An 11,846-nucleotide genomic window follows, 5' to 3' on the forward strand; every position below is an offset into this window, starting at 1 on the left:
TGCGCGGCTGCGGGGACACCGGGCAGGGCTGGCGAGGAGGGCGGCCGCCCCACCGGGGGTCCCGGCGGGGGCTGCGGCATCCCCGTCGCATCCCCAGGCGGCGGTGACGCCCCGTCCCCGATTCCTCTGCGTCCCCCTCGGCCTCGCTGCGGGAGCGCTGGCGGGGGGGCTCGAGGGGCCTGCGGACACTGCGGGGGGCCCTGGGGGCTCGGCCCCTGGCCGGGGGGCCGTGGGGCTGAGGCGGGGGCCATGTCGACGCTGGCCCCCTTGCGCCTGCTGCGTGAGCCCTGGAACGCCAGTGAGGGCAACCAGAGCAACGCCACGGCCGGGGCCAGCGGCACCTGGTGCCAGGGGCTCGACATCCCCAACGAGCTCTTCCTCACGCTGGGGCTGGTGAGCCTGGTGGAGAACCTGCTGGTGGTGGCCGCCATCCTGAAGAACAGGAACCTGCACTCGCCCACCTACTACTTCATCTGCTGCCTGGCCATCTCCGACATGCTGGTGAGCATCAGCAACCTGGCGGAGACGCTCTTCATGCTGCTGATGGAGCACGGCGTGCTGGTGGTCCGCGCCAGCGTCGTCCGCCACATGGACAACGTCATCGACATGCTCATCTGCAGCTCCGTCGTGTCCTCCCTCTCCTTCCTGGGGGTCATCGCCGTGGACCGCTACATCACCATCTTCTACGCCCTGCGCTACCACAGCATCATGACGCTGCAGCGGGCCGTGGTGACCATGGCCAGCGTCTGGCTGGCCAGCACCGTCTCCAGCACCGTCCTCATCACCTACTATCACAACAACGCCATCCTCCTCTGCCTCATCAGCTTCTTCCTCTTCATGCTGGTCCTCATGCTGGTGCTCTACATCCACATGTTCGCCCTGGCCCGCCACCACCTCCGCAGCATCTGTCGGCAGCAGAAGCAGCCCACCGTCTACCGCAGCAGCAGCCTGAAGGGAGCCGTCACGCTCACCATCCTCCTGGGCATCTTCTTCATCTGTTGGGGCCCCTTCTTCTTCCACCTCATCCTCATCGTCACCTGCCCCACCAACCCTTTCTGCACCTGCTTCTTCAGCTACTTCAACCTCTTCCACATCCTCATCATCTGCAACTCGGTGATTGACCCCCTCATCTACGCCTTCCGGAGCCGGGAGCTCCGGCGGACGCTGCGGGAAGTGGTGCTGTGCTCCTGGTAGGACACGGGACGGGGGTGAACGGCACAGCCGCCCGCGCCACGGGACAGACAGACGGACAGACGGACGCACCGTGTCCTCCCCCCGCCCCCAACCCCCGATCTGGCCCCGCCGTACCCAATAAAGGCCCTTTGCAGTGATGCTGTGGCTGGCACCCCCCCGTGCAGCCCCCCGGGGCAGGGGCAGGGTGGGGGGCGATGTCGGCCCTTCCCAGCCCCACCGTTGATTCAAAGATCAATCGCTCCCGGTTGCCGTTGTCGGGGCCGGGGGGGGGGTGGCGGGGAAATACCGGGAGGGACCGGCGGGTCGCTGGAGCGGCCGCGGGCGGGAGGTCGGTCCCTGCCGTAGTTGCGGGGGGGGGGGGGGGGGGGGGGCAGCCGGTGCCGCCCCCCGCACAAAGAGCCCCCCTCGCCGCCGCCGCCGCCTCCTTTGTTCTCGGGCCGCGCCCGCCGCCGCCCTCCCCGGCCCCGCGGGGGGCTCCCCGGGACCCCCCCGGGGCGGCCCCACCCGTGTCCTCTCCCTGCTGCCCCCCCCCCCTCTTGACGGGACGCGGGTTGGGGGGGGTGTGTGTGTCCCCATCTCCTCCGCCGCCCAGGGATGCTCCTGGGTGGTCCGTGCCTTCCCCCCCCCCCCCCCCCCGCCTCCTCGCGCCGGTACCGGGGTCCCGCCGCACACCGGGAACCCCCTACATAGGTGCGGGGGGGTTGGGGGGGGTGGGGGGGTGTGTGTGTCCCCCTCCCTCCGCGGGTGCAGGGGGGTCCCCGCTCCGGGGGTGGTGGTGTGGTGGGTGGGGGTGGGGGGGTGGGCGTGTCCGGGGCGTGTCCGGGGCGGCGGCGCCGGTGCCGCAGGGTTTGTTGCAGCGTTGCGGCGGCGGCGCCTTGCGATTGGCCGCGGGCCGGCGGTGACGTCAGCGCCCGTCCCGGTGCGGCTCCCGGCTCCTATAAAAGACGCGGCGGTGGCGGAGCCGCCCCCCGCTCTCCCGGTACCGCCGACTTTGACCTCCTCGCGGGTTTTGGGGCTGTGGGTTTGTGGCTGGTTGGGTTTTTTTTTTTTTATTTTCTTCCCCCCCTCTCCCCACAACCCCCCGGTCCCCGCGGCCCCTCGCACCGCCGCGCTCCGGTAACCGGGCAGCAGCACCATGAGGGAGATCGTCCATATCCAAGCGGGGCAATGCGGCAACCAGATCGGAGCCAAGGTAACGGCGGGCACCGCCCCGAACTGCGGCGGCGGACAAAGGCACCCCCTCCACCCCCCACCCCCCACCCTCCCGCCGCACCGGGAGGACAAAGGGACCCGCCCCACCCCCCATCCCACCCCCCCACCCCCCGGTCCTTTGTCCCGCCGCAGCCGCCGCCCTTCAGCACCGCGGACAGCGCCCGCCCGCCGCGCCCCGCCGCCAGGGGGCGCCTCAACCCGCGGGGGGATCTTGGGGGGGGGGTGTCTTGGGAGGGGGGTTTGGGGGGGTTTATGTGTGTGTACCCCCCCCCCCCCCCCCCCCGCTGATGCCCTTGCCCCCCCCAGTTCTGGGAGGTGATCAGCGACGAGCACGGCATCGACCCCAGCGGCAACTACGTGGGCGACTCGGACCTGCAGCTGGAGCGTATCAGCGTCTACTACAATGAGGCCTCCTGTAAGAGGGGATCCCCCCCCCCCCCCCAAAACCGCGACAACCCCCCCCGCCACCCCGGGCAGGGCACCCTGTGGGATTGGGGAACCTCCCCCCTGCCCCCCGCTGGCCGTTTTCCCCGGTGCAGGCAGGTTGTGGGGCTGCTGGGGCGGGGTCCGGGGTGGGGGGTGGGGGGCAGCTATGTGGATGCACCCCGTGGGGTCGTGTGGTTTGGGGGGGACACACACACGCACGGGACGTGTGTACCCAGCTCTGTATGGCCCTGAGGTGTTTGGGACACACACTCATGTACCCAGCCCCTTGGGGTCCTGTGGTCTGGGGGGGGGGGGTGGGGGGGTGGGAATATGTGCACCCAGCCCCGTGGGGCCCCGAAGTGCTGGATGGGGCGTGGGGTGGACAGATTCGTGCACCCAGCCCCATGGGACACCCCCCCCCCCGTATGTGGAGCAAAGTGTGCACCCCACCCCATGGGGACCCCATTGTTTTGGGGGGGACCCCATAACTTAGGCAACACACACACACGTGCATCCAGCCCTGTTAGGGACCCCATTATTTGGGGGGGACACCCCGTAGTTTGGGAACACACAGACACGTGCACCCAGCCCCGTGGGGACCCCGTAGTTTTGGGGGACAAACACAGGCACGCAACCCCGTGGGACCCCGGAGGGTGTGTGTGGGCACCCCCGGGGTGGGGTGGGGTGGGGGGCAGCGGCAGGTCCCCTCCTGGCACGGGGTCTCTCGCAGCTCACAAGTACGTGCCTCGCGCCATCCTGGTGGATCTGGAGCCAGGGACGATGGACAGCGTGCGCTCGGGCGCCTTCGGCCACCTCTTCCGCCCCGACAACTTCATCTTCGGTAGGTCCCCGGGGAGGGGGACGCTCACCCGCAGCCCCAGACCCCTCCCGGGCCATCTCCGTCCCCAGGGCTCTCAGCGGGTGCATCCCCACCCGCGCCGCGGGCCCCGGCGCAGCCGGCACGCTGCCAAACCTTTGCCATTTCCCCTTCCCACCCCGCCCCGGCTTCAGATCTCGCCGATGCCGCCGGCGGCAGCTCCCCGTCCCCTCCCTGGCGTGGGTGCAAGGGTGCCGGCGGCTGTTGAGTGTCACACTGGTTTTTTTTTTTGTCCCTCCCCCTTCCCCCTGGCAGGGCAGAGCGGGGCCGGTAACAACTGGGCCAAGGGGCACTACACGGAGGGGGCCGAGCTGGTGGATTCGGTGCTGGACGTGGTGCGGAAGGAGTGCGAGAACTGCGACTGCCTGCAGGGCTTCCAGCTGACCCACTCGCTGGGCGGCGGCACCGGCTCCGGCATGGGCACCCTCCTCATCAGCAAGGTGCGGGAGGAATACCCCGACCGCATCATGAACACTTTCAGCGTGGTGCCGTCCCCCAAGGTGTCGGACACGGTGGTGGAGCCCTACAACGCCACGCTCTCCATCCACCAGCTGGTGGAGAACACGGATGAGACCTACTGCATCGATAACGAAGCCCTCTACGACATCTGCTTCCGTACCCTCAAGCTGGCCACCCCCACCTACGGGGACCTCAACCACCTCGTCTCGGCCACCATGAGTGGCGTCACCACCTCCCTCCGCTTCCCCGGCCAACTCAACGCCGACCTCCGCAAGTTGGCCGTCAACATGGTGCCCTTCCCGCGTCTCCACTTCTTCATGCCGGGCTTCGCCCCGCTGACGGCCCGCGGCAGCCAGCAGTACCGCGCCCTCACTGTCCCCGAGCTCACCCAGCAGATGTTCGATGCCAAGAACATGATGGCCGCCTGCGACCCCCGCCACGGCCGCTACCTCACCGTGGCCACCGTCTTCCGTGGCCGCATGTCCATGAAGGAAGTGGACGAGCAGATGTTGGCCATCCAGAGCAAGAACAGCTCCTACTTCGTGGAGTGGATCCCCAACAACGTCAAGGTGGCCGTCTGCGACATCCCTCCCCGGGGGCTCAAGATGTCCTCCACCTTCATCGGCAACAGCACGGCCATCCAGGAGCTCTTCAAGCGCATCTCCGAGCAGTTCACCGCCATGTTCCGCCGCAAGGCCTTCCTCCACTGGTACACGGGCGAGGGGATGGACGAGATGGAGTTCACCGAGGCCGAGAGCAACATGAACGACCTGGTGTCCGAGTACCAGCAGTACCAGGACGCCACGGCCGAGGAGGAGGGCGAGATGTACGAGGACGACGAGGAGGAGTCGGAGGCGCAGGGCGCCAAGTGATGCCCGACGCCGTCCCCCCACCGCCGCCGCCCGCAGCCCCCCACGGCTTCGCGCTGCTGCAACCCCCCAGGCCCCGGCCGGGCTCCCTCCTGTGCGTCCCTTCAGTGTCTCCTGACCCCGTGCCCCCCTGAGCCGGCTCGGCCCCCCGCCCCCCCCCTCCTGCCTCCCCCTTTTTCGTTTTTTACTGGTTCGTGTCTATTATTTTTTTTGAATACTTAATAAATTTATTGCTGTCCAGGTACCACCCGTCTGCAGCTCTTGGGGGGGGTGGGGGGGAACAGGCCCTCTGCTGGGGGCAACTCGGGGGCCATTAACCCCATTAACGGGGGGACTTGGGGACCCCACATGCCCAGAGTGGCCATGCCCAAGCCCTGCTCCCCAGCGTGTCCCTGTGCCCCACACCCTCCTGCCCCACAGGTTCAGCCCCCCGGGACTGGCGGTGCAGGCGCCACCTTGCCCGGCTGCAACGCCCAAGGGGGTGCCTGTGCCTTTGTCCCCACTGTCACCCTTCTCCAGGGTGTGTTTGGGGTGGCTGTCCCCTCCCTCTGGCCCTTGTCCCCCCCAAACCACTGTGGGGACACAGCCCCCAGAGTGCTCCTCCAGCCCCCAGGGCTGGGCACGTGCCTGGATCTAGGGGGGGGTTCAGGGCACCCTGAGACTCCTGGTTCAGGGGACACCCCAGCCTGGGTGCTGGCCTGACCCCAGGGTGGGGGGCCCAGGCTGTGCTGTCCCCGGGGCTGCTGCTCCCTCCTGGGGGGGCAAGGAAAGGGGCTGGGGGCTCTGAGGGCAGGGTGCTATAGAGATAGGGGCTATGGGGCTGAGGGTTACATGGACAATTGTCTGTGGGGCTGGAGACTATAGTGACTGAGAGCTATGGGGCTGGGGGCTACAGGGACTGAGAGCTATGGGGCTGGGGGCTATAGGGTCTGGGGACTATGGAGACCAAGAGCTATGGGGCTGGGCACTATGGGGGCTGGGTGCTATGGCACCAGGAGCTATGAGGACTGGGAGCAATGGGTCTCGGTGCTGTGGGGGAGGGAGCTATAGGGACCGGAGTCCATGGGTCTGGGGTCTGTAGGGACTGGGGACTATGTGTCTGGGGGCAATGGGGCCGGGAGCTCTGGAGACCGGGGGCTATGGGTCTGGGGGCTATGGGTCTGGGGGCTATAGGGACTGGGGGCTATGGGGCCGGGAGCTATGGGTCTGGGGGCTACAGGGACTGGGGGTTATGGGGCCGGGAGCTATGGGGACCAGGAGCTATGGGGCTGGGGGCTCTGGGGCTGAGGCCACGGGGCAGAGCCGTGGGTCGGGACGCCGCAGCCCCGCCCGAGCGCGGTGCGGTGCGATCCGCCGGCCGGCAGGGGGCGACAGCGCGGCGGGGCGGGGCGGGTCCCGGCGGGGCGGGGCTGGGCGGTGACGCAGCGGAGGGGGCGGGGCTGCGGTGAACGCGGCGGGGGCGGGGGGCGCTGCCCCCTGGCGGGCGAACCGGTACCGGGGGCTCCGCTGGGGGGGGGGGGGGGGGCGCTGCCATCCAGGCCCGTGCAAGCGCCGGGGAGGGGGGGTGGGGGGTGTCGGGGATGCGGGACCCCCCCCCCGCCGCGATGGGGAACAACGTGCGGCGGGGGCTGCACCGGGGGCGGGGGCTGCACCGGGGCCGTGCGGTGGCGGAGCGGGGGGGGTCTGCACCGGAGAGGGGCGCCGTACGGTTGCCGGGCTGAGCGTGTGCCGGGGGGGGGGGGGGGTTGGGCGGGGTTGGGGGGGTGGGACGGGAGGCGGAGGGAGGGGTTTGCCCACGGGAGGCCGGTGCCGGTACCGGCGGCTGAGGCGGCGGGCGGGGTCCCGGCAGGGCGGGCGGCGATGGCGTACGACGAGCGGCTGGCCCGCTTCCGCCAGGCCCACCTCAACCCCTTCAACAAGACCCCCGAGCAGCAGGAGCGCCCCGACGCCCCCGCCCCAGGTGGGTGCTGACACACCCCCCCCCCCCCAACCACCCCCTTTCCCCCTACACACCGGGGGGGGGGAGGCAGGCGGGCCCAGAGCCCCCCGCCCATGGCTCTCACCCCCCCCCCCCCCCCCCGGTGCAGCCCGACGGCCGGATCCCCCCCCGGGGGACCCCGAAGGTGGCCTGGACCTGGGTCTGGCTGAGGACCACTTCTCCCGCCCCGTGGTGAGTGGGGACAGTGGGGCTGGGGGGTGGTGGGGTGTTGGGGGGGGGGGGGGGATTTTGGGGCTGACAGCCCCCCTTCCTCTTCCTCTTCTTCTTCCTCCTCTTCTTCTTCTTCTTCTTCCTCCTCCTCCTCCTCCCGCCGCCGCAGGGTCTGATCCTGGCGTCGGACGTGCCGCAGCTGCGCCAGGCCATCGAGGAGTGCAAGCGGGCCATCCTGGCGCTGCCGGAGCACTCGGAGCGGCAGAAGGACGCGGTGGTGAGGCTCATCCACCTCCGCCTCAAGCTGCAGGAGCTCAAGGTGGGGCTGGGACCGGGGCGGGGGGGGGTGGGGGTGGTGTCTCCTCCACATCGGGGGTGTTGGGGGTCACGGTGACGCTCCGCAGGATCCCGGCGAGGACGAGCCCAACATCCGGGTGGTGCTGGAGCATCGCTTCTACAAGGAGAAGAGCAAGAGCGTGAAGCAGACGTGCGACAAGTGCAGCACCATCATCTGGGGCCTCATCCAGACCTGGTACACCTGCACAGGTGGGGCCGGGACACTCCCCCCCCCGCCCCCCCAGCCACCCCACATCCCCGTCCCCGCGCTGATGGCCACCCGTGTGTGTGCGTGTCCCCTCCTCCTGCCCAGGCTGCTACTACCGGTGCCACAGCAAGTGCCTGCCGCTGGTGAGCAAGGCCTGCGTGCGGGCCAAGGTCAGCCATCAGGCCGAGTACCAGCTCAGCATCTGCCCCGAGAGCGGGCTGGACAGCCAGGACTACCGCTGCGCCGAGTGCCGTGCCCCCGTCTCCCTCCGTGAGGCTGCGTGGGGCTGGAGGGGGGCTGCGTGGGGCTGGGGACTGCTGGGGGCTGCGTGGGGCTGGGGGGAGCTGGGGGGAGCTGGGGGCTGCATGGGGCTGGGGGCTGCATGGGGCTGGGGGCTGCATGGGGCTGGGGGCTGCATGGGGCTGGGGGGAGCTGGGAACTACGTGGGGCTGGGGGGAGCTAGGGGCTGCGTGGGGCTGGGAGGAGCTGGAAGGAGCTAGGGGCTGTGTGGGGCTGGGGGGAGCTTGGAGCTGTATGGGGCTGTGTGGGGCTGGGGCTGCGTGGGGCTGGGGGGAGCTGGGGGCTCTGTGAGGCTGGGGAACATGTGGGGCTGGGGGGAGCTGGGGGCTGCGTGGGGCTGGGGGGAGCTGGGGCTGCGTGGGGCTGGGGGAAGCTTGGAGCTGCATGGGGCTGGGGGGAGCTGGGGTCTGCGTGGGGCTGGGGGGAGCTGGGGGCTCTGTGGGGCTGGGCTCCCTGGGGGGCTCTGTGAGGCTGGGGAATATGTGGGGCTGGGGGGAGGTGGGGGCTCAGTGGAGCTGGGGAATATTGGGGTTGGGGCTCTGTGGGGCTGGGGTGCTGTGGGGTGGAGGGTGTGTGGGGCTGAGCTCCTTTGGGGTCTGCCTGGAGCTGGGGGGGGGGCTGTGGGCTCTGTGGGGCTGGGAAACTGGGGGCTCTGTGGGGCTGGGGGCCAGGGCTGCCTGGGGCTGGGGTGCTGTGGGGTGGGGGGGTGTCTGGGGCTGGGCTTCTTTGGGGGCTGCGTGGGCTGGAGGGTTCCACAGCGGGCGGGAAGGCGCCGTCGGGGCCCCCCCGCTGTCCCCTGGCAGGGGGGGCGCCCGGCGTGGGGCGAGCGGGGCGCGGCGCGGTGCCGGCGCGTGTGCCAACGCCGGTGCCGGCGCGTGTGCCACCGCAGGGGGGGTGCCCAGCGAGGCCCGGCAGTGCGACTACACCGGCCTCTACTACTGCAGCAGCTGCCACTGGAACGACCTGGCCGTCGTGCCCGCCCGCGCCATCCACAACTGGGACTTCGAGCCCCGCAAGGTGCCGCTGGCGTGGGGGCGCCCGGGGTCCCTGGGGGGGGGGGACTGTGGCCTTGGTCATGGGGGTCCCTGGGGGCTGTGTCCCCGGTTGGAGGTCACTTGGGGGGCCGTGGCCATGATTAGACGTCACTTAGGGGGCTGTGGCTGTGGTCATGGGGGTCCCTTGGGGGCCATGGCCCCGGTTGGAAGTCACGTGGGGGGGTTGTGGGCCTGTTTATGCAGGTCCCTGGGGGCTGTGGCCATGGTTAGAGGTCACTTAGGGGGTTGTGGCCCTTGTCATGGGCGTCCCTGGGGGCTGTGGCCATGATTAGAGGTCACTTAGGGGGCTGTGGGCCTATTATGGGGGTCCCTGGGGGCCGTGGCCCTCGTTGGAGGTCACTTAGGGGGCTGTGGCCATGGTTGGAGGTCACTTAGGGGGCTGTGTGCCTGTTCATGGGGGTCCCTGGGGGCTGTGTCCCTGGTTGGAGGTCACTTAGGGGGCTGTGTGCCTGTTCATGGGGGTCCCTGGGGGCTGTGTCCCTGGTTGGAGGTCACTTAGGGGGCTGTGTGCCTGTTCATGGGGGTCCCTGGGGGTTGTGGCCCTGGTTGGAGGTCACTTAGGGGGCTGTGTGCCTGTTCATGGGGGTCCCTGGGGCTGTGTCCCCAGTTGGAGGTCACCTGAGGGCCCACCTCCCTGGGCAGGGGTCCCTGGGGGCTGCACGCCTGGGGTAGCAGGCACTCGGGCGGGGGGTGCCCGTGTCCCCGGGGCTGCGTCCCCGGCGCTGGGGTCCCCGGGCGGCGGTGCCGGTGGGTGACGGCGGGGGCGGGCGGGCAGGTGTCGCGCTGCAGCATGCGGTACCTGGCGCTGATGGTGTCGCGGCCCGTGCTGAAGCTGCGGGAGATCAACCCCCTGCTCTTCAACTACGTGGAGGAGCTGGTGGAGATCCGGGTGAGCGGGGGCGGGGGGGGACACGACCCCGGCAGCACCGGGGCTGAACGTGACCCGGCCTGACCCCGTCTCCGTCCTGACCCCGGCCCCGTTCCCGCGCTGTACCTGTCATCCCTGCCCCTGCCACCACCCCTCTCCCTGCCTTCATCCCATCCCGTTCCTCACCTGTCCCTGTCCCCTTCCCCATTCCTGCCCCGTCCCCTCCTCACTCCGTCCCATCTCCGTCCCCATTCCCATCCCGTTCCTGTCCAATTCCATTCCTGTCCTCATTCTCATCCCATCTGTCCCCATTCCTGTCTCATTCTCACCCCTATACCCTTCCCCATTCTCATCCTGTCCCAAATCCCATCCCATTCCCATCCCATTCATGTCCAATCCCACCTCATCCCCATTCCTGTCCCATTCTCATCCCATCCCCATTCCTGTCCATTCCCATTCCATTCCTGTCCCATTCTCACCCAATCCCATCTGCATCCCTGTCCAATCCCATCCCATTCTTGTCCAATTCCATCTCATCCCCATCCTTGTCCCCATTCCCTTCCCATTCCCATTCCTGTCCCATTCTCGCCCCTGTAACCCTTCCCCAATCCCATCCCATTCTTGTCCAATCCCATCCTGTCCCCATTCCCATCCCATTCCTGTCCCATTCTCACCCCTGTAACCCTTCCCCAATCCCATCCCACTCTTGTCCAATCCCATCCCCATCCCTGTCCCCAATCCCATCCCCATCCTTGTCCCATTCTCACCCCTGTAACCCTTCCCCCAATCCCATCCCCATTCCTGTTCATCCCCATCCCTGTCCCCAATCCCATCCCACCCCATCCCTGTCCCCAATCCCACCCCATTCCCATCCCATTCCTGTCCCATTCTCACCCCTGTAACCCTTCCCCAATCCATCCCACTCGTGTCCAATCCCATCCCATCCCCATCCCTGTCCCCAATCCCATCCCCATCCCTGCCCCATTCTCACCCCTGTAACCCTTCCCCCAATCCCATCCCCATTCCTGTTCATTCCCATCCCCATCCCTGTCCCCAATCCCATCCCACCCCATCCCTGTCCCCGATCCCACCCCATTCCCATCCCATTCCTGTCCCATTCTCACCCCGTAACCCTTCCCCAATCCCATCCCCATCCCTGTCCCCATTCCCATCCCATTCCTGTCCCATTCTCACCCCTGTAACCCTTCCCCAATCCCATCCCACTCGTGTCCAATCCCATCCCATCCCCATCCCTGTCCTCAATCCCATCCCCATCCCTGTCCCATTCTCACCCCTGTAACCCTTCCCCCAATCCCATCCCATCCCTGTCCCCCGATCCCATCCCCATCCCTGTCCCCGATCCCACCCCACCCCCCGCAGAAGCTGCGCCAGGACATCCTCCTCATGAAGCCCTACTTCATCACCTGCAAGGAGGCCATGGAGGCGCGGCTGCTGCTGCAGGTCAGGCCCCGCGCGGGCGCGCCCGGGCCCGGCCACGGCCGAACCGACCCCAACCCTGACCCCGGCGCTACCGGCAGTACCGGTGCCGGCGGTACGGGTGACGTGGCGCCCGCCCGCAGCTGCAGGACCGGCAGCACTTTGTGGAGAACGACGAGATGTACTCGCTGCAGGACCTCATCGACATCGAGGCCGGGCGCCTCAGCTGCTCCCTCACCGAGATCCACACCCTCTTCGCCAAGCACATCAAGCTGGACTGCGAGGTGACGGCCGCCACTCGGTTCCCGGGGGGTGGGGGGGTGGCTGTCACCCTCCCGGGGTGCCCGTTGGGGCGCCATCGGGGACGCCGTGTCTTCCCTGCCGCCCCCCCTTCCCCGCAGCGCTGCCAGGCGAAGGGCTTCGTGTGCGAGCTCTGCAAGGAGGGCGACGTGCTCA

At 69.0% G+C, this 11,846-nt stretch overlaps 2 protein-coding genes across 2 annotated transcripts in view; both read left to right on the forward strand.

Annotated features, from left to right (window-relative positions):
* The first annotated feature begins 249 nt into the window (after positions 1-249).
* Positions 250-5,040, forward strand: TUBB3 (tubulin beta 3 class III). Its single transcript, XM_086468843.1, has 6 exons — positions 250-1,190; positions 1,945-2,211; positions 2,323-2,386; positions 2,713-2,821; positions 3,563-3,673; positions 3,965-5,040. The coding sequence occupies exons 1-6, from the start codon at positions 250-252 to the stop codon at positions 5,038-5,040; spliced, it is 2,568 nt and encodes an 855-aa protein (XP_086324969.1).
* Positions 5,041-6,897: 1,857 nt separating this feature from the next.
* The window catches only part of DEF8 (differentially expressed in FDCP 8 homolog), a 6,807-nt gene continuing 1,858 nt past the window's right edge, over positions 6,898-11,846 (forward strand). Inside the window, exons 1-10 of the mRNA XM_086468844.1 lie at positions 6,898-6,997; positions 7,125-7,207; positions 7,356-7,505; positions 7,591-7,732; positions 7,836-8,000; positions 8,920-9,047; positions 9,861-9,974; positions 11,334-11,414; positions 11,534-11,674; positions 11,792-11,839. Coding sequence (XP_086324970.1) covers positions 6,898-6,997; positions 7,125-7,207; positions 7,356-7,505; positions 7,591-7,732; positions 7,836-8,000; positions 8,920-9,047; positions 9,861-9,974; positions 11,334-11,414; positions 11,534-11,674; positions 11,792-11,839 — 1,152 coding nt within the window. The remainder of the gene's footprint in view (positions 6,998-7,124; positions 7,208-7,355; positions 7,506-7,590; positions 7,733-7,835; positions 8,001-8,919; positions 9,048-9,860; positions 9,975-11,333; positions 11,415-11,533; positions 11,675-11,791; positions 11,840-11,846) is intronic.

Source organism: Leptosomus discolor, chromosome 8, assembly GCF_034619465.1.
Source record: "Leptosomus discolor isolate bLepDis1 chromosome 8, bLepDis1.hap2, whole genome shotgun sequence".
NCBI classification, from domain to species: Eukaryota; Metazoa; Chordata; class Aves; order Leptosomiformes; family Leptosomidae; genus Leptosomus; species Leptosomus discolor.